Source organism: Capra hircus, chromosome 2, assembly GCF_001704415.2.
Source record: "Capra hircus breed San Clemente chromosome 2, ASM170441v1, whole genome shotgun sequence".
NCBI classification, from domain to species: Eukaryota; Metazoa; Chordata; class Mammalia; order Artiodactyla; family Bovidae; genus Capra; species Capra hircus.
This window is the reverse complement of record NC_030809.1, coordinates 118359319-118380350: the sequence shown is the minus strand read 5'-3', so window position 1 is coordinate 118380350 and position 21032 is coordinate 118359319. Positions and strand designations below refer to the sequence as shown.

General features: G+C 39.3%; 1 protein-coding gene across 1 annotated transcript in view; it reads left to right on the top strand.

Annotated features, from left to right (window-relative positions):
- Positions 1–21032, top strand: part of CCDC141 (coiled-coil domain containing 141) — a 230638-nt gene that overhangs the window by 143142 nt on the left and 66464 nt on the right. Inside the window, exon 8 of the mRNA XM_005675907.3 lies at positions 9753–9925. Within this exon, the coding sequence (XP_005675964.2) occupies positions 9753–9925 (173 nt within the window). The remainder of the gene's footprint in view (positions 1–9752; positions 9926–21032) is intronic.

The window sequence follows — 21032 nt, the reverse complement described above, 5'->3', positions numbered from 1 at the left end:
AAGAGATAAATATACATTTTCAAAAGTGGAATAATATAAGCCTATATTTATATGACAACGATGATTAACCCTAAATCTGCAAAACATGACTGATGGGTCACAAAGTTTCATTCCTATGCTTTCCATTCCCAAGCATATGATTTCATTGGAAAAAGAAAGCAGGTGAGACTGAGGCCAAAGCCACATGGTCTGCTTCTTGGGTCATCAGCCTAAAGGCACAGGTGAAGCAAAAGTTGGGGTGACTGGAGGAATACACTAGAAACACTTTGAAATATAGTAACTTTCACAGCTTCTCCTGCTTCTGCCATCACTGCTGAAAAGTTGATATCTTTTTTAAAGAATGATGTTGCTGTTTTCAGATATTTATAGCAATACAAAAAGTAATGCCTATAGCAGCATTGATGCTTTTGAACTGTGGTGTTGGAGAAGACTCTTGAGAGTCCCTTGGACTGCAAGGAGATCCAACCAGTCCATTCTGAAGAAGATCAGCCCTGGGATTTCTTTGGAAGGACTGATACTAAAGCTGAAACTCCAGTACTTTGGCCACCTCATGCGAAGAGCTGACTCACTGGAAAAGACTGTGATGCTGGGAGGGATTGGGGGCAGGAGGAGAAGGGGACGACAGAGGATGAGATGGCTGGATGGCATCACGGACTCGATGGATATGAGTCTGAGTGAACTCTGGGAGATGGTGATGGACAGGGAGGCCTGGCGTGCTGCGATTCATGGGGTCGCAAAGAGTCGGACACGACTGAGCAACTGAACTGAACTGAACTGATAGGAGCATTATTGTTTCAGACAGAAACCAAATAATTAATCACTGAGTTTGGTTAATTTTTAAAAACGTATATACACACTGTTCTACCTTTTCCAAAATAGATATGTTTTAGGCCAGGTGTGAGAAACAATTAATGAAAATGGTCCAGCGTGGTAAAGATTAAAAGAAGAAATGTGTGCAAGTAGAAAACCCAAAAAATGTTATTCAGAAGAAATTTGCTGAAGTGATAGAAATGAATTCAAGAACTCAAGCTAATTGTCATTAGACATCAAGGATAGTGTAACTGCTTTCGGTTTCATAATTCTTAGCAACCTCTGATTTCTCACTTTCAGAACAACTTCCATTTCTCTTAGAAAAGCAACTTCCTTTTACTCCCTCCCTTCTTCCCCATTTGCATTCAGCTAGAAATGGCAACCCACTCCAGTATTCTTGCCTGGAAAATCCCGTGGACGGAGGAGCCTGGCAGGTTACAGTCCATGGGGTCGCAAAGAGTCGGACACGACTGAGCGACGCGACTTCACTTTCACTTCAGTATGTTGTGTACCCTGTATAACCCATTGTGGTCATGCAGTATATGGATAGTTGAGCTAAAGCAGTGAGAAGTAAAATCCTTTTCTTCAAGACCCCGTCAGCCTCACTTGGAGGAGAGAGACGGAAACGGAAGTGTTGTGTGCTGTGGGAGAAGCCATGATGAAGTAACCCTAGGGCAATAGGGAACATAGAGGAGATCCTTAACCTGACCCAGGGAAAGCGTCAAGTAAGGCTCCTCCAGAGGAGCTACCAGTGAGCTAAACCGGAAGACTAGACATGAAGGCATCTGGGGAAGGCTGCACAGTATAACACTGTGCCATGTTTGGGGAACCTAAGGTAATTTATTTTGCCAAGAGTGTAGGGTATAAGCTGAGAGTAACAAGAGGCAAGGAGTAAAAGAGGCAAGCATTGAGAGGTCTTGAGTTGCATGCCATGAAGTTTCTGTCTTATGCTCCCTCGTGAGCGACAGGGAGGCCTGGTGTGCTGCAGTCCACGGGGTCACAAAGAGTTGGACACCCCTGGATGACTGAAAAACAACAACAATTAGCATATGATTATTAAATATCTATTTAAAATAGAAAAGTTAATCAAAATCAAGGAACACCTTTAACATCTTAACATTTTCCATGAAAGCCCACAACTCAGTCTATATTTGATAGTCTTATAATCAAGACATTCAGTTTTATTGTCATTCATCCATGAATATCTTTCACAGTACTGCTATCAGCTGACTTCTAAGGCATGAATGTATGCATAAGTTTAGACTGTTGATCTCCTCCATTGGCAGTAAATATATTCTTCCTGGTATAGATATTTCTGGATAGATTTACTTCCCTTTGCTAAATTAAACTTCCTTCAGGGTAGGAAACATGTCAATTTTGTGTTCACCAGGACACCTAGAACAGTGTCTTTTGGGTAGTAGATGTTCAATAATTATTCGAATGATTAAAAGCAGTAGAATCTTAGAAAATGTGGAGCTTCAAGGTGAACTAACTATATTACATTGTTCATAAGAGATTAGTTTGATCCAAGTTAGTTGAGATTAGATCATTCTGAAAGAGAAAAGCTTCATTACTTTAGTACACAGGAACACAAATTTCAAGTTCAGTCTCTGTGTCATATCTGAGAAGGAGGGTAGTGATATAGAGAAAGACTTGCCAATCACCCATATCACCTCCTCTGAGAGGTCTTCAGGCAGCATTAATTGCTTATTTCTTATTATTCCCATAGTATTTCTCTGTGCTCCTTAGAGCTAGATTGTCTTATTCATCTTTGTATGCCACCTAGTGTACAAAACAGTTTATTGAACAAATGAACAAACGATTGACTATGTGACGAATCAATTTACATTTTGAACTTGAGTGTACTCTTTTCTAAAATGGTCTAACAATTCTTATCTACTTCAGGGAATATTCAGTAATGAAAGTTTTTAATATCAGTGATAAATGTAGAGAATCTTTGCAGGGGAGAATTGGAGTGTAAATAAATAAATGAAATTGTTGGGTATGAAGAGAATACTTAGAAACATTTGCTAGGATGATACTTTTGTAAAAGGATATAATGGATTTTGGAGCCAGGCTGCCTGGGCATGAATCTAGTCTCAGACATTTGTCAGCTCTGTGACCTAGGGCAGTTACTTAACTTCTCTGTGCATCCGGCTTTCTAATCTATAAAACAGAAATAATAATTATATGTATCTCATAAGAGTCTTTGCTCTACCTAGATGAGTTAATATGTGACTAGTGCACAGAGCATCCAGGCACTCACTGTGTGCTCGTCATTATTTGTCCTTGTATGTGCCATTAATACTGCACTTGCCACTCTAACACGGCCTCAAGTGCTTTTGTTCAGTTTCATACCTGCAGCTCATAGCAGAGTACATGCTCCATAGATTTCAATAAATATTTGTTGAATAAGTGGAAAAAATAAGTGCTTCGCACATTACAAATGGATGTATTCAATGTTAATATTCTCAAGATCATCCTAAAACCATTTAGGTCAATTTAGATAAAAAGAAAACCATAAATTATAAATCGACTAGCTTGCTAATGTTCTACTTTGGAGTCTAGTTTATACATCTCTAAGATGGACTCATCTCAGAATAAGTAAGAAATGGTCAATGCATAAAGTTCTTCGCCCAGCAGCAACCAACTTGAAGAGCAAGGAATGAGCCAGAGCAACAGTAGGAGGCAGCAAATATGGGGAACTGACAATTACCGCACTTTGTTGCCCCTGGCCTCCATGGCATTTGAAAGCTTACACAAGGCCTGAATTAGGAATTAGCTTGCCAAACTGGGACCCACCAGAAGTTATCTTGGGTGATATTTAAGAAAAGATGCTGAAGCTTTGTTTTGTTTTGTTTTTTAAACTAAATGCAGAGGAAAATTGAATCTCTGCAGATCAAGCGGAAATCAGTGCTCTGATCAGAAGCTACATTTTGTATATAGGTTCTAACCAAACTCATTCTCCAGCCTTTGGATTCATGAAAGGAAATGTTCAGGGTTCTGCAAGTGTTTCTTCATTTTGTTTTGTTTGTTTTCATGTTGTTTTCTCTTCAGATTAGTCAAGAAGTAAACAGTATTAAACATCTTTGTGAAACAGCATGATATAAGAATTATGCTGATGATTCACGGTTCCTGCTCAACATAATTAATCTCATAGCTATTTTTAAAAGACTACAATGTGCCAAGTCTTGATATCATCTCTGTTTGATTTGGTGCAGCCTGCTTTGGATCCTGTGCTTAACAAGGGAAAAAGAAAAGATATTTATTAGCATCTTAGAGCACAGCCCAAGCAACTCCTTACTCTTTCCCAAGCCTGGGCCAAAAGAGATGATTTGTCTCTTCCTTGTCTTCTTAAGAACTGAGTGGTACCATGTAAAATAGTCAAAAAGAGCTAGAACCCAGAGGGAGAAAATGTTATCTTTGTGCCTATATCCTTGTTTATTCTAACCTACTCATAAACTTCTATTTGACCATCAAACAAAAGGTTTGAAGAAAAAGGGAGATGTGAAGGAAAGAAAAACCAAATGTGAAATATTCATTCCAAAGGCATTTACATGGAGGTCACACTGTTCTTGCCAGAAATAACCTGTTCTGCACCATGTGTGCAACGGAGAGATTCTTTCCAGACTGGATCCAGTATATCAGGTTCCTTACAGATCTAGTAAATACGCAAGCACTCAGTTCTATTCTGGGGGTAGTTTAAGTGAGAACAATGATACTCAGATTGTTTTCTACATGGGAATAAGAGAAATGAGCTTTGCATATAATTCAGACAATTACCAGAGAAGGCAATGGCACCCCACTCCAGTACTCTTGCCTGGAAAATCCCATGGATGGAGGAGCCTGGTGGGCTGCTGTCCGTGGGGTCGCTGAGGGTTGGACACGACTGAGCGACTTCACTTTCACTTTTCACTTTCATGCATTGGAGAAGGAAATGGCAACCCACTACAGTGTTCTTGCCTGGAGAATCCCAGGGATGGGGGAGCCTGGTGGGCTGCTGTCTATGGGGTGGCACAGAGTCGGACATGACTGGAGCGACTTAGCAGCAGCAGCAGCAGCAGCAGACAATTACAGACATATTATCTTGAAAGACTTCTCTTAAAATTAAGAAATTTAACTGTATTTGGGTTTAAAGATTATCCCCATTAGGGTTAATTTAGGATTAAGGATAAGGAATAAACTCTCTTACAGCACATAGGAGGTTTTTGTCAATATATTTGTTGGGCTCATGAAGGGAAAAAAAATCACTCACCTCCTTTCTACTGCTATAGTTCTGTGAAGTGTGATACACAGAGCAATTCATAAGTACTTTCCTGGCACTTTTTGATCTTTCTTAGAAAATGCTGTGGGAGAAAATCTGGCTATTTTAATTCAAAGTTAAACAACAACAACAAATTATCCTGGTCCTTGATCTACCACCTCCTCCTTCAAGTAAATGTTTAGCTTTTCAATTTATTTCTGTGCCGTTAGCAAATGATCCTTTTATGATAACCTTTAGGAATGGGGTGGAGTCATGTCACATATGCATTCAATGTACCAGTGGCTTTAGAGTCTAATTCCCATGAAGATGAGACCAGTGGCCAAGGATCTGAGAGTAACAGCTGTTCAGTGGGGCCACGTGGAGAAAAAGTCACCCAGGGTGAGTAACAGGCAGCAGGTGGCGATGCTCTTCTTAGTGGTTTTTCAAAGATACGTCTGATCAGTCAAGATTTAAAGAACCAGCAAATATTTTTCAAGTACTTACTACACTTTCGCCATCAACCCCTTGTTAACTTTCATATTTTCCTTTAATCCTCAGCACAACGACAAACGTGGTATGTGTTAAGATTATGATGGCTTAATTTTAAGATAGAATGGAGTTCAACTTATAGGCAAGAAAAAGTGCTTTTGAAGTCTCTATCCTTTCCCCATTCTCAGTAAGAACTTAAGAATTATCTTAAAGAATGATGCGAATGTCCTGATATCTAAGTATAGCTGTCTCATTTATCCTTTAGTTTAGCTCAGTGGCTCTTAGTCCTCAGTGTAAGTATGTATTACAGTGCGTGTGCTTCGAGTGGTTAGTCGCTCAGTCATGTCCAGCTCTTTGTGACCCCATGGACTGTATGCTGCCAGGCTCCTCAATCCATGGGGATTCTCCAGGCAAGAATACTGGAGTGGGTTGCCATGCCCTCCTCCAGGGGATCTTCCCAACCCAGGGGTTGAACCCAGGTCTCCTGCATTGCAGGTGGATGCTTTACCATCTGAGCCACCAGGGAAGCAAGCATACATTAAACTTTAAGCATGATTTAAGGGAGTTCATGATAATTTTGACGACACCAGATTTTTGCTTTAGGCACTGACTTTAAAACTAACCCTTGATTAATAAGAGAATCCACTTTATTCAAAATATGCAATAAAATTAAAAATATAAAACAAAATTCCAGAAAGAGTGATTATTACAGTAGTGGCGTTTCAGTGTTATGGAAAGATTGAGAGAGCAATTCAAATCTAACATCAGGAACTCGAGACATTTGGCTCTGTTGCTGATTGCAGGAAAGAAAAAGGATCAGATAAGGGAGAGTTCTTCAGGTTCAGAGTTTCTTTACTAAAGCTATCTTTCTTTTACAGTCCTATAAACATAAGAGAAATTGCTCAATCTTTCTCTATCTTTTCTCATCTGTAGGAAGGAACAGTAGACACTATTTGCAAAAAGCAAGTTTTTAAATTCTACTTTTCCACCCAAGATTAATGGTCTTCTTGGAAATGCCCCTCTCTCAATGCCTACCATAGAAATCCTTTTCTGCATGACACCATAGTTCAGGATTTAAGAGCAGAGGCCTCAGGGCCAGACAGATTGAGTACAAATACTGTTTGTCCCTGGTACAAGTATGACTTTGTGAAATTTATTTAACTTCTCTGAGACACATTTTCCTCTGTCACCTAAGAAGGAAAATCTCTTGTTCCCTTGCATGGCTGTTAAGAACAATATGCCTGGAACTCAGCAGACATTCAAAAATATTTGTTGACTGACTGAAAAGTAATTGTAAAACACAAAATAGAGAAGAAATACATAGTTTTCATTAAACTATAGTGATTATTTGTATTACTTCCTATCATCTGCTAAATAAACAGGGATGAATTTGCTTTATACACTTTCAGTAAATGCAAAGAGCAAATTCAGAAGACATGAGGACATTGGTCAGAAAACAGAATGTGTATACATGTGCTCAGTCATGTCTGCCTCTTTGTGACCCCATGGACTGTAGCCCGCCAGGCTCCTCTATCCACTGAATTTTCCAGGCAAGAATACTGGAGGGGGTTACCATTTCCTACTCCAGAGGACCTTCCCAAACCAGGGATCAAACCTGTGTCTCTTGCGTTTCCTGCTTTGGCAGGCAGATTCTTTACCACTAGTGCTGATATTCTATTCTGGAAAAACATGTAAGAATATCAACATGTAAGTCGTATGAGAGTATTTGAGAGATTTCATTTGCTAATTCAAATTTTGTCCAGTTCCAATTCTGCCATTAAAAGTCAATCCCTTTGGTGTGGAGAAAAGGGAACCCTCCTACACTGTTGGTGGGAATGTAAATAGGGGCAGTCACTATGAAAAACAGTATGGAGGTTCCTCAAAAAACTAAAAATAGCATTGCCATATGATCCAGTAATCTCATTCCTGGGCATATATCCAAACAAAACTATAATTCAAAGAGATGCATGCACCCAAATGTTCACAGCAGCACTATTTTCAATAGCCAAGACATGGAAACAACCTAAATATCCATCAACAGATGAATGGATAAAGATGTATGTGTGTGTGTGTGTGTGTGTATGTGTGTGTGTATGTGTGTGTATATATGTATATTTGTATATGTATGTGTGTGTGTACACAAGTCACTTCAGTCTTATATGACTCTTTGCAACCCCATGAACTCTAGCCCACCAGGTTCCTCTGTCCATGAGGATTCTCCAGGCAAGAATACTAGAGTGGGTTGCCATGCCCTCCTCCAGGGGATCTTCCTGACCCAAGAATCAAATCCGCATTTCTTATGCCTCCTGCATTGGCAGGCGAGTTCTTTACCACTAGCGCCACCTGGGAAGCCCCATGTATGTGTATATATATGTATGTGTATATGTATATATAGGTATGTGTATATGTATATATATATGTATGTGTATATATGTATACTCACACACACAATGAAATACTACTTGTTCATAAAAAGAATGAAATAATGCCATTTACAACAATGTGGATGAACCTAGAGATAGTCATACTGAGTGAAGTAAGTTAGACGAATACCATCTGTTTTCACTTCTATGTGGAATCTAAACTATGACACAAATGAACATATCTATAAAACAGAAACAGACTCACAGACGTAGAAAATAGACTTGTGGTTGCCAGGGGGGACAATGGTGGGGAAGGAGGGAAGGATTGGGAGTTTGGGATGCAAACCATTATATAGAGAATGGTGAACAAGGCCCTACTGTATATCACAGAAAACTATATTCAATATCCTGTGATAAACCCTGTGTTTATGTGTATCTGAATAATCTTGTTGTACATCAGAAATTAATACAGTTGTAAATCAACTCTACTTCAATCAAGTTTTAAAACCTCTTTGATGGTGGCCAGACGCAGAGGCCCAGGTGCTATTACACAGCTCCATGGTTGTAATCTCTATGTTTGGCTTCAAATGTGTTCCCTCAGTGTTAACCCAGCCTTGCTCCCCTCTTGGGTCTCTCTCAGGTCTCGGTGATAGTTGACTCATGAGACCTTTGCTCTCATTTCTTGCAAGTCCTCCATGGGATCTTCCTTGTTTACCTGGTTGCCCCCAGCTGAGCTTTCTGGCTCGGGTGTAACAACGCAGGAAGCCTAGGCCCCTGCTGACCGTGGCCCGGTCAAGCTTGCTGGGATAGGAGTATTCTTCAAAGTGATGTGGAGCAGCCTGTAAAGGGACTTTTTTCAGCAGAGTGAAAGGGCAGTGTGCAAAAGCTCCCTTGTTCTTCGCCAGCTCTTCAACTCATGTCTTGCCTCCGGGCCCAAGCTCACAGATGGAGCCTTGTGAAGACCACAGCACTCTGATCCCTTTTTGCCTCATGTTGCCATAGTCCTCTTTCACTGTTTGTACATCATATACTCCTCCTTCTCAGTGCCAACTAGGCCTTCATGGCCAAAAGCATAATTCCTCTCTGTGTTCATCCACTCTGTACTAACTCTGTAAGCTTAATCTCCCATACTAGGTTACTGATCTGCTATAATAACAAAGGGAGAAAATAAAAGAATTTAAAAATCCCCTCTCAAGACAATATCTTGGTTTGCAAGGTGATGTCCTTCTTTTTTCCTTCATAATCCTATTATGCATGTCAGAAGCTAAATATTTGCTTGTCTTAGTCTTTGCACTGCTTCAGAACCAAATCTCAATCTCTGTAGACAGATGCCTTGGGTAGAGTAAGCAGAAAATGTTATACTTGGAAAGGCAAGTGTCAAAAGCCCCCAAATTTCTTGAATACTTCCCCCTGGCATTTCAGATCCAAAGTGCAATTTATTGGGAATTTTGAAAAAGAATATTACAGAGATATTCAACTTATGAATCTGCATAATATTTTGAAAACATCTCATTTGTTCATTGTGTTCAGGACAGAATGTGCAAAATTAAACCTGGTTCTCCAAATTTTATACAGTTGTAACTGTGTTGTATAGCTACATTTTCAATGTAAATCATTTTGGTAATTTTACAGTGTTGACATTTATCTCTGCTGAACGAAACTATGACCAGTTTCCCTAAATGGAGCCTAAAAGCTATATGCTGTTTTCTAAGACTCGGATTGTTGTTTTTGGTTATGATCAAACCAATAAATTGAGCGGGCTGGTTTAATCTCTAGTATTTTATGTACACACTGATGTAGACTTTACACTAAACAGGCAGAAAATGAAAGTATGTTTTCTTTGGCAGGCATTTGATGCACTTGGAAGAGTTGAAGCTTACCTTAAGCTCCTTAAATCAGAGGGTTTAAGTCTGCCTGTCTTAGCGGCGAGGCATGAGGAATTACACAGAGAAATTAAAGACTGCACAGCTGATGCTTTGCAGAAAGGACAAGCCTTGATCAGCCAACTAGCTTCCTGCAGGTAAGTGAAGTCTATTTCTTCCTCAGTGTAACAGGCTTTTTTATAGTGCCTGCAGCCTGTTTAAAAAACAATAATAATAAGTTGTATGATTATTTTTCTTACTTTTGATGTTTTGCTGCATTGTGACACGGCGTAGAAGGATCTGTTGAATTTTGGTCAACCGTAATTCTGAACACAGCATTGCTCTTCCAGAAGTGAGGCTATATTCTAACCTGAGGACCTAAAGGTGCTAACACTTCCTTTCTATGAGTTTCTGAGGAGGGAGGAAGGAAAGGAACAAAAGGAGAGACAGAGCTTTCCTTCTGTACCCTTTTCACATCCTAGCATCTTCGTGGGATTTCTTCCCGGCTTTTAATTCATAAGTCTTGAATCTACCCTGTCCCTTTCTGGAAAAAGTAAAGTTCTAGAATTCCCTTCCGTTTCTGACCTTAATGGATCAACAAGAAAAACCCTAATTAAAAGATAACATTATTAATAACAAATAGTAATTACATTTTAAATAGTTGAGAGCCCACCATGTGCCCAACACTATCTCAACAGCTTTAGAAGCGCTATCTCATTAATCCTCACAGCAACTCTACAAGGTGTACAATATACCATTAAGGTTCTCTTTTACAAGCAACTGAGACACACAAAGATTAAGTAACTTGCAGTCATGTAGCTGGTTAATTAGTGGCAGAGCCAGAATTTGAATCCAAATACGTGGACCCAAATTAATGGTCTAATGCGTCCTAGACCTCTTGCTCTTAACCAGTGGGTTGTTTTTATGAGCACATTCAGTGAGTGTATCATTGTGAGCTTAGAGTTGGGTGGGAATGAGGAGAGAGAAGGACCTAAAGAAGAGAAAGAGGATGCAGAAAGAATGTATGATCAAGAACAGAGATTGGAAGACAAAAGGGAGCTGACAGAAAGAGCAGATGATGGAATGGATACTGGCTAGGAAGAATGATGATAGGGCTTACATTTTGACATAGAGAGACACAAAGATTTGTGCACATGGGATAAGCATGGTTTTTATCTTCCATATCCACAGTCCCCTTGAAACTCAAGGACATTCAGTTTGAGAAACAATGAAATAGGTCAAAGGTGGTAAAATTTTATTTTGTTTCTGTTTTAAACCCTCATTCTGCTCTATTTTAGATGCGTTTACACATGTTGATTTGGTAAGTTTGGGTTTAGGGTATTTTCTTTTCAAAAGATACTCTGAGGACTTCCCTGGTGGTCCAGTCATTAAGACTCTGTACTGGAGGCATGGGTCTGACCTCTGGTCAGGGAAGTTCTACATGCCACATGGCGTAGCCAAAAAAAAGAGAAGACGGGGAGCCTGGTGGGCTGTTGTCTATGGGGTCGCACAGAGTCGGACACGACTAAAGCGACTTAGCAGCAGCAGCAGTCTGAGTTCAGACAGATATATTTAACCAGGGCTTGTGATGGTTGTTATAGGACCATGCAAAGCCAAGATCAGAAATAATCCAAGATTTTCCAACCAGAGCTAAAAAGCTGAGGCTATGAGAAGGATAAATGCTTCTCACCTGTTAAAAAAACTAACAGTAGCTGTAGTTACTAAGTTTCCTTACTTTGGCTCCAAACCATGTATCGTGGTGTGTCCTGTTAGCTCCAGGAACACAAAGGTACTCAGGTCTGGTCGCTATGGATATGAGAACTCCTTTCTCCCATCCTCTGCTCAAGGCCTTCCAGAATGCATGTTTCTTGTACCTGACAGAAGGTATCCTATGGAATGCCTAGACTTGTGTCTGAACTCCAGGTAGCTGTTGGACATTGATCTGAGTTATGTGATGATGGAGCAAGTGGTGAGGTCTCCAGCTGTAATTGGGGCATGGTCCCATGTCAGTTTAGCAAGCAGTTCTCAGAGTACAGACGATTATATTTCTCTGTTCAGGCTGTTCTTTACTTGTGGTGCTTTCCCTGGCCTTGGGCAGTTTCCTTTCATGTAGGGGTGGCTCAGGAGGGAGTTAAAGACCCCTCCCTGACAGTCTGAAGACTGTCACTGGTATTCTGTCCCAGAGATTCTAGATGCCTTGGCTTCCCTGAAGTCTGATCTCTGTCTCCTCAAATCAGTAAGTCCTTTGGACTCTGTTTGGTTCCATTTCCCTAAAGTTTGCTCTAGAAATTATCTCCCAGGCAGCAGGTAAGGCAGATGTAAGGCTCACCCCACTCATTTCCCTTCTCTCAAGGATCACTGCCCTGTGTTACTTGACCCTCAGTGTCTGAGAACCATTGTTTTATATGCTTTGTCTATTTGTCTAGCTTAAGGCATGAGGGTAAATCCAGTCACTGCTCCTTGATCAAAAACTGAAGTTTGGTGTTCAGTTTTGATGCTTAAGTCCTGGCACAGGAAACCTGGTCACAATTTATTACTGCTAGAGAGGGGAATGGCTACTCCTGTATTCTGGTCTGGAGAATTCCATGGCCTGTATAGTCCACGGGGTCACAGAGTCAGACTCAACTGAGCGACCTTCACTTGTACTTTTTCAGACTTGATCCTGTTTGTTCTAATCAGGGATGCTTTATTTCCTATACTTAAATATAGAGAAGTGCTTCAGTTTTGTATTACTTTCTACCCGCAGTGTTCTAGTGACTCTCTTTGGCTATCCATTTTGCAATGGTCAATATGTTTATTTTTATTTACTTAGCTAGTCTCAGTCTTTTTGCCTTCTTTGCTCTTTCTAGTCTAAATTTATATATACATAGTTTTTCAAAGGGGCATCTAAATTTCTATTCTTCAGACTGCACACTGAATCTTAATAGAAGTAATAGTTAGCCACCATTTTAAGAAACTTGAATTAATAGTTAAGTAACTAGATTAAAAAATAAAAAGAAGTAGAGTGTCTGTCAACATCCTAGATATATGAGCTTTCATAGTGATTACAAGGTGTTGGTTGCCCTGAAATTTCACAAAATTTTACAAATCAATACTATTTCCATTTTGCAGGAGGAATTGAAGGTAAAGAGCAATTCATACTTGGCAAAGGACATTCTGGAAATCCATTAGAAGCTGAATTGAAATGCATTAGAATCTCAGTTGCAAACCAGAGCCACACAGTTACTGACCTCAGTCCCATGCATTTCACTTGGGACTTGCTTCCCTTCCTCATGGAATGGTTTATCTGTTCAATGACCTGGGTCATCACCATGGGAGAGAAGCTGAACCTCCTAAGAAGGAAATTTCCAGTTGCAGCCATGGCTGGCTTGAAACCATAGCTTAGAATAATGGCAAGGGAAATAAACATGAATTCCCACAGAGAAAAGTATGTGTTGCTGAGCATCACAATGGCTTCCTAGACTTCTGACGGCCCACCACACTACTAGGACACAAAACACTAACGTTCCTGCTGTCAGGCACTTGAAAACTGGCATGGATAAGAAGCTTAGAACCTAGTATCAAAGGAGTTTTATTTCATGCATTCTGAGAGCCAAAACAATGCCATGACTTTTAAACTTCTTAACTTCTCTAAATGACCCTCAGTTTCTTCATCAGTAAAAATGGAGACACCCATTTTATAGAGAGGTGTTTTGTTTCTTTTTAATCATGTACAGTAGCACCACTCTTGGTCCACAGGAAGCACCCAATAAACAACTGGTTCATTTACTTATTTACCATCTATACAAAGAGTTTTAAAAGCAAAATACTAAGAGTTACATGATTGTTTCAAATGACTACAGTGGAGTCAACTGCATCAAATCATATTCATTTTCACTAACTGGGGAAGGTTATATTAGAAATAGGATAGATAAACACTTCTCTTGAGGAAATAAAAGGCAAAATCTAGTACTGGGGCACTCAAGAATTTCAGAGACCCTTAGATCTATTTTTTTTTCTTGTTACTTAAGAAAACAGAACTTCAGAAGTTCACATTTATCTGTGGTAAAGCTTCCCAGTAAATCTGAGAATTTTGTCATCATTTTTTCTGTAATTGCTATCTTTTAGGAACAGGTCCACACTGTTTTTCTATCCTGGAATCAAATACCTTTGAAGCTGGGGCAGCCTCACAGAATCAATGGTGGTAATTTACGTTTCCTTGCATTTCTATTTCCTCCGTGCATTCAAGTGCTAATTCTAAGTCATTGTTAAATTGTTCATTATCTTTTCAGGGTGTGATATCTGTCATACAATCTAAATTCACTTTAATGTAAAAGGCATTTGAGCGCATTCTTTTGCATGTATTAATAGCTATGATGCAAGTTACCTATGATGGGATCTGATAATGGTCACACCAGACTTACAGAAAGGTTGAAAGTTCTGGATTCTGGCCTCTTCACCTCCTCTTAGGTCTTACTTGGCATCATCTCTGAGCACTGAGTTTAAAGATGGTCCAGAGGTGCCCTGCTCCCAAGCAGAATTCTGCATTTATTAAGCCACAGGAAGCTGTAGTGATTGGAAGTGCTGGTCAGAAATGCTGTATGAGGATGAAGTTTTCCATAACTGGACAAAAACTGGGACCCTCCTGTTTTTTTCTCAGTGAGCTCTCAGCTCAGAACTCTAAAACAAAGAAACCATAAACAAAAACATGAGAGAAAATGTGGACTGGGAGAAAATACTTGCAAATGATGAGACCAACCAAAGGCTTAATTTTCAAAATATACAGATAGCTCATATAATGCAACAATAAAAACAACAAAAAATCCAACCGCAATCGAAAAAATGGGCTGAAGATCTAGAGAGATGTTTCTGCAAAGAAGACATACAGATGGCCAGAAGGCACATGCAGAGATGCTCAATATCACTAATTGTTAGAGAAATGCAAACCAAACCTACAGTGAGATACTATCTCACACCAGTCTGAGTGGCCATCATTTTAAAAGTCTACAAATGACAAATGCTGGAGAGGGCGTGGAGAAAAGGGAAACATTCTACAATGATGGTGGGAAGGTAATTTCCCACCAACAGCCACTATGGAAACAGTGTGGAGTTTTCGTAAGAAAACTAAAAATCGAGTTGCCATATGATCCAGAAATCCTACTTCTGGGCATATATCCAGATAAAACTATAATTCAGAAAGATACAGGCCTCAAAAACATGGAAGCACCCAGTAAGACCAGGCTACCTTATAAAGTATTCATTTAGCTTTTCCTGTTTGCTAAAATTAACTTCAGATTTACAAGTAAACTTGCTTCTGAATTGACTCAATTTCTATTTCTGCATAAAAGACTGTTTCAGTTTTCATTCTATTTTGTTGTGGTGAATTGAAACTTATAAACCTCATCCTGACTAAACACTTTGGCATAACCTTCAGTATTGCCCTCTTGCTCTAACATTTATTGTTATTTATTTAATGTTAATTCTTCATATGTTTATTTTTTACAGAGAAATAAAAACAGGAATAAGTTAGGATTTTCCTCTTTCCAAGATTTTCATTTATGTTGACAGCCACTGCTTACCCTGATTGATAATGTGAGTGATAGTGAAGTTTGGAGAGACCATGGTTCATTCAGTCACTCATTTTGTCATTGCCCAAATATTATTGTCTTTTGTAAATCAGATGCTTCCAAGTATCCAATCCAGTAGATGAAGTTCCTGCCTTCAAGCTATTTATATTCTGGTGGGAAGAAATAGTCAACTGACCAATCAATAGATGAGATGCTCTTGCAGAGCAATGAGTACTGTGAGAAAAATAAAAAGTGGAATGGGATAAAGAGTGCCTATGGGAGGAGACCATCTTAGACATTGTAGTCAGGGAAGGATTCCCTGAAGAGAAAGAGCTGTCATGCAAATAGCTGGGAGATGAGAGGCCCTGCAAAATAGCAGCAAAACCATACCAGAAATAAGTACAGTTTTGCTGGAGGAGAGGGTGACTAGGGAAAAAGGCCTAAGATAAGATCAAAGAGTTAAGTGGGAGTTAGACTATGCCCAAATGCTCACTGGCAATAAAGGCAATGTGTGTGTGCTTTATCCACATTAACAGATTTCATCTTCAAACCACCCTGTTATACAGGTGCTTCTGTTATCACTGTCCTGTTTTTTCAGGTGGGGAAGCTGCCTCAGAGAGGTTCACGCAACTTGTCCTACCATCTGTCACAGTAGAAGGGGTAGAGAGAGTGCAGGTCTGACCACTGTGTTAGGTTGTTAGCGGTCTCCTCGCTTTCAACTTCAGTCACTAGCAACAAGCCCGGTGAAGGTGTTTTTTTTGTTTGTTTTTTAAATTCTAGTGCATTTAGAATGTGCTCCATCTACCTTCTAGTTTCAACTCAAATCTCCCCTTCCATGTGAAGTTTTTCTTTTTTTCAGTTTATTTAAAACATTATTGAACGTACGTATATAAGCATCTCACATGACATACCAGCGCTGGGCTTCAAGGACAAAGATGCATAAATCTGTTCCTGAGTCTCCAGAACCTTATTAATGGCCAGTCAGGGAATAAGATGTGAAGGGAGTGATCTTAGGCCTGAGGAAGCCTTGGGGACCTCTTCAGAGAAGAGAGACACTGTCCCAAGCCCCTGTGGTCAGGATGGGTCAAGTGAAGGAATGAGACTTGAAAGGGCCATTGTTGGATTTGATCATCTAAGATGAGTGAAGGGTCTGCATCTTCCAACCAAGATGAACAGAATCAATACCCACCACACAATGCTTTTTTAATTCCTTTACATTTGTTGGCTGTATCCGATAGTTTCACTTTTCACTCTGTGGTCTTCTGACTCATTCCTTAATTTTGACTTGTGATAGCATCATTTCTTCATCCAGACCATGACATCAGCTTGAGGTCAGCCCTTAAAGCCAACCATAAAGAAACCTCTTTTATGTTCCTTATCTCAATATTTACCTATTAGATGACTTGATTTGAAATGTTAAGGGGCTAATGTGGCATAAAGCAAAGGTTATGTCAGGGAAAAAATATTGTAAAAGATCTTAAGTGGAAAACACACAAAAATAAATCCCTACCCACCAACAAACTAAAAACAACAACAGAGAAACAAAACCAGAATCCCTTTGTATTACAGAGTCATCCAAGATCACACGTTGTAGGAATTCTGCTAAGCATTTAAGAACTTAAAAGAACTTTTTTTTTTTTCAAGTCTGATGATATATTTAGATGGTAAATGTCAAATCCTGAAAGTTGGGAAATTGCAAAGTTGAATTCTTATGACAGTGTTAACTCAGCCACTTTCCAAATATTTTCAAATCTATATTAAGTTGTTCTCTTTAGAGGTTGAGTAAATGTCATAACTGCAATCTGGACCTGTTACCGTTGTTAAGACTTTTATAATTTTGAAACTCTTAGTACGGAAGGCACTAAAAGTTTACCCTTTCCATTAAATCTACGACTGATTAGGTTCTTAGAAAATTTCTAGGAGTCACTCATTACAGCATGGATTTATTAACTGATAATGCTGTGATGTGAAATAGTGATGATCCCAGAGTAGAAAGGTTTGGAACTGCAGCATCCACAGAGGAAGGCTGACTAAAGGGGTAGAAACCTGTGCTTTGGACCACTGAAGGAGAGTTCTCTCCAACGAGAGGGCTTAGAGAGGAAAGAACACGGGAGAGATGGGAGTGGACATATTTATGAATAAAATGCTTATCATGGTGCTGTTTATAATGGTGCAAACCTGCAAACCACCTACATATGTCCAGAAAATAGGGAAATGTTTGAATAGTTTAAGGGCAAGCATAGTGTGGGATATTCTAATCCAATATCAAAAGAATGTTTTTGAGAAATATTTGAAGACAGGGTAGCCTCACAATATAATGTTGAGAGGGTGAAGTAGGATCCAAACCACACTGTAGTAACTTTGGAGGGGGAGGGGGTGGAAAGGACTGCAAAGGGAAAAACTTTTTGGAAGGAAATACATTAAAATGTATGTTTCTATCTTCCAGATTATCTCAAATGAGAGTATTTGTCTGTTTAGCTATTACTGTGCCCCTTTTACCTGAGGATATATGTCACCAATTATGGAAAATGTTCCACAATTATCTCTTTAATTATAAATTTCCTTTTTTCTCTCTTTTCCTTCTTCCATTAACTCCCAGTAGAAGAATCTTGGAGCCTCTCAGTCTGTCTCTTAACTTTCACATTTTTCATTCCTTGATCACTTTGCATTGCATTCCCTCAAAAATGAATCAGATTCATTTTTGTCTTGTTAATTTTCCCTTTGTTTTCAACAGTGGATTCTTCTGATTGTTTGCACAACTGTATTATTTTCACTCTTAGGATTTCTAACTCCTTTTTTCTATCCAATCTTGTTTTATTTCTGACTGTTCTTGTTTCAGAGTTTTTTGTTTCTTTATTATGGGTATTGGTTTTTCCTTTATTTCTCTCTTCCTTTATCTCTCTATCTTTGTTTATCTCTCTCTTCCTTTATCTCTCATCTGATTGCTCTACTTATTTTCATTTCAGATGGAGTACATTTAGCTTTTGATTGTTGGGTGTTTTTCCTTGGGATTCATTTTCCTCCTGTGTTTGAAATTGTAGATTGTCCTCTAGATGGAAAGTGTTTGTTGTTCAGCTTCATTGTCCTTGCTTTGTTCTCTCCTCTTTTCTCTTTCCTCCTGAGCAGCTTTGCAGTGACTTCTACCTGGATCTACAGGGTCTCCAGTCCAGCAGCTATCTTCTGCTGTTTGATCAGGGTCACCCAAGCTCACATGGAGATACTGTGGCTCTCAGAGGTGCAGCCAGTAAACCACGTTGGGGAAGAGTGGGGCTTCCTGACTGCCCAGCAGTGTCTGATTCCTACAGCAGCTAGCTGTAGAGTTTTTCAATCTCCTTTTGTAAGGAGGGAAAACCCCATCACTGTTACTGATCTCTGCCCTTCATGGAGTTGCATGCTTTGGTTTCTCTGTCCTCACAGGAATGAAATTTGTGAGCATCTCTGCATGGATCTGAACCCAGGAACCCTGTAGCTTCAGCCCCACTTACTACTTATGTTTCTTTATTTTCTTGTGTGCATGAGAGATGTGTGTGGGTGTGATATCCGTGTGATGGGCAGTGATTCAAAATGTATACAACATAAATCAGAAAAAAAAATTATTGTGAAAACATGCATTTCACTTCCTCAGTTAGAATGGCACTTTTTCAAAGTAAGGATGAAAACTAGAGAGGTGGTTGTTTCCTGCAAAATAAAGATGTTGAACATGAAGAGTTCCTGTCAAGAGAAGTAGCAAGCTAAAGATAAGGAAGATAATTTTTTTCCCATTTTCAAAGTATAATTTGTCCATAGACAATAAGAAAAATATGATCAGCTGATTCCTTCTGATGAGATAGAGTAAGCTGTCAAGTGCTTACCATCTGGTTCAGCTCCTAATCCAGATGGACTGCCAGTAGTAATTTATGAAAGGTCTGAAAGCAACTTGCTGCTCTTGGGAAAGAATTATTAAAACGTATTAGCACTGGGATTTACTCCCTTTCCGCAGCCTCAGTTTGTAACAAATACAAAGGTGTAGGGCAACTGCTTCCATATAGGAAATATAACAGTCTATTTTTGAGCCTGAAATCAATATGTCTCTGCTCTCTAGGGAGAAATATAATTTTTCTTTCCCCTTCCCTCACCTCTCCTGGCTTAATGAATAGGGGAGAAAATACTTCCATGGTGAAGTTTCTAACAAATATCTAAAGAGCCTTCACAGTCTATCATTCCTGAGCCTCTGTGATGCTTGAAGAAGTCAAAATCGATATCAAGAATAATCCAATATACCCCATGTTCATACTACAGGCAGGAACCATTTAATCCATTCATGGAGTGCCTAAAGATCAAGCAATATTTCCAATGTAAATTACAGAGCCACAGATTGTTAGGCTTAGAAAGCAGGTCCACTGGTCGCTTCTCTTCTACCCCATCAGGCAGCTCGTGAGCAGTGTGTCCTGAGTCAAAACAAAATACCCAGGGAACTTGGTTCTACCTAATTTCTTTTGTCTGCCCACAGTTCTTGCCCCATCACTTATGTAACACTACTGTGAAGTAATACTGGGTGACTAATGGAATTCTATTAATTTACTTTCAGTTCATGTAAGAATTGCTGGCAGAGTTTGAGGTCATACTTTTCCTTTGATCAAACAATCTGCATTTCAGACTCTGAGGAAATTGGCAATAGGGAGGCTATACATGTTTTAAAATGTTTTGGAATGTTCAAAAGAAATGTCTGGAATCTTCAAAAGAAAATATCTGGCATCAATTTTTCAAGTTTCCAGCTGAAAATGTGGGATAGGGCGGTTATAATCTGCAGATTAGGTTTTCATCAAGGAGGAAAGGAGAGGAAACAGACCTGGGGTCAGGAGTGTGACAGATAAAGGTTCCATTCAGAGGGAAGGGGTTTAATGCCTCCTCACCTGACAGAGATGATCTAGCCAAGGACACAGACGAAAACAGGAGCTGGCTGTTGGGAGCAAAATGATTGAGAACTTATACTAAAAAAGAGGTCTAAGCCACAAATAAGAAGGGTATGCGCATGGGACAGGCAATTCAGTCTGTCCTTGTAAGACTTGAAACAGAGGAGATAAGTATCAGTGAGCCTAACTATGAATCCTAAACCATCAAAGAAGAAATTGGGCAGTTTTCGGATAGCCTAAAAGTTCTATAACTAGGCAAAGGGCAATGTCGTCCTGGTTTAAAAACTGTTGGAAGCTGTTACTAGTGACATTTTGAATACAATAACTATCTGTGCATATATTCTTGCTCCTTAAATTTGTGTCTTCTCTTCCCTTAAATATTGATCAAAGTGTATTTTATTTAATTTGAAAATATGCATTGATTTAATTCTTAACAAGGCTTTGTATTCAAGGTTGCTTAGGATAAATGAATGAAAAGAATATTGCCTTTTCCCTTAATTTACAATGCAGTAGATACACAAGATAAGGTATAAATCACCACAAAATGAGACTGATTTCCTAGGTCTTTGAAAACTAAAAATGAATGATCCATTCAAAGACAGAGAGAGAGAGACATTCTATTTGGCTCGTGATGATTCATCTAAATTAAAATTGTGAGTTGCTAAAAAGCAGTATTTTTACAGAATAAATGCTTGATTGGCTTTTGTTTCCTGTTTCCATTCTCTGTGCCAGAGGGACCTTCAAGATGTGAATCTGAACAAGATATCAGGCCCCTCTAGTGGTCACTTTGCAAACTACCAACAGACATTGAATTATCTGGCCAAGAC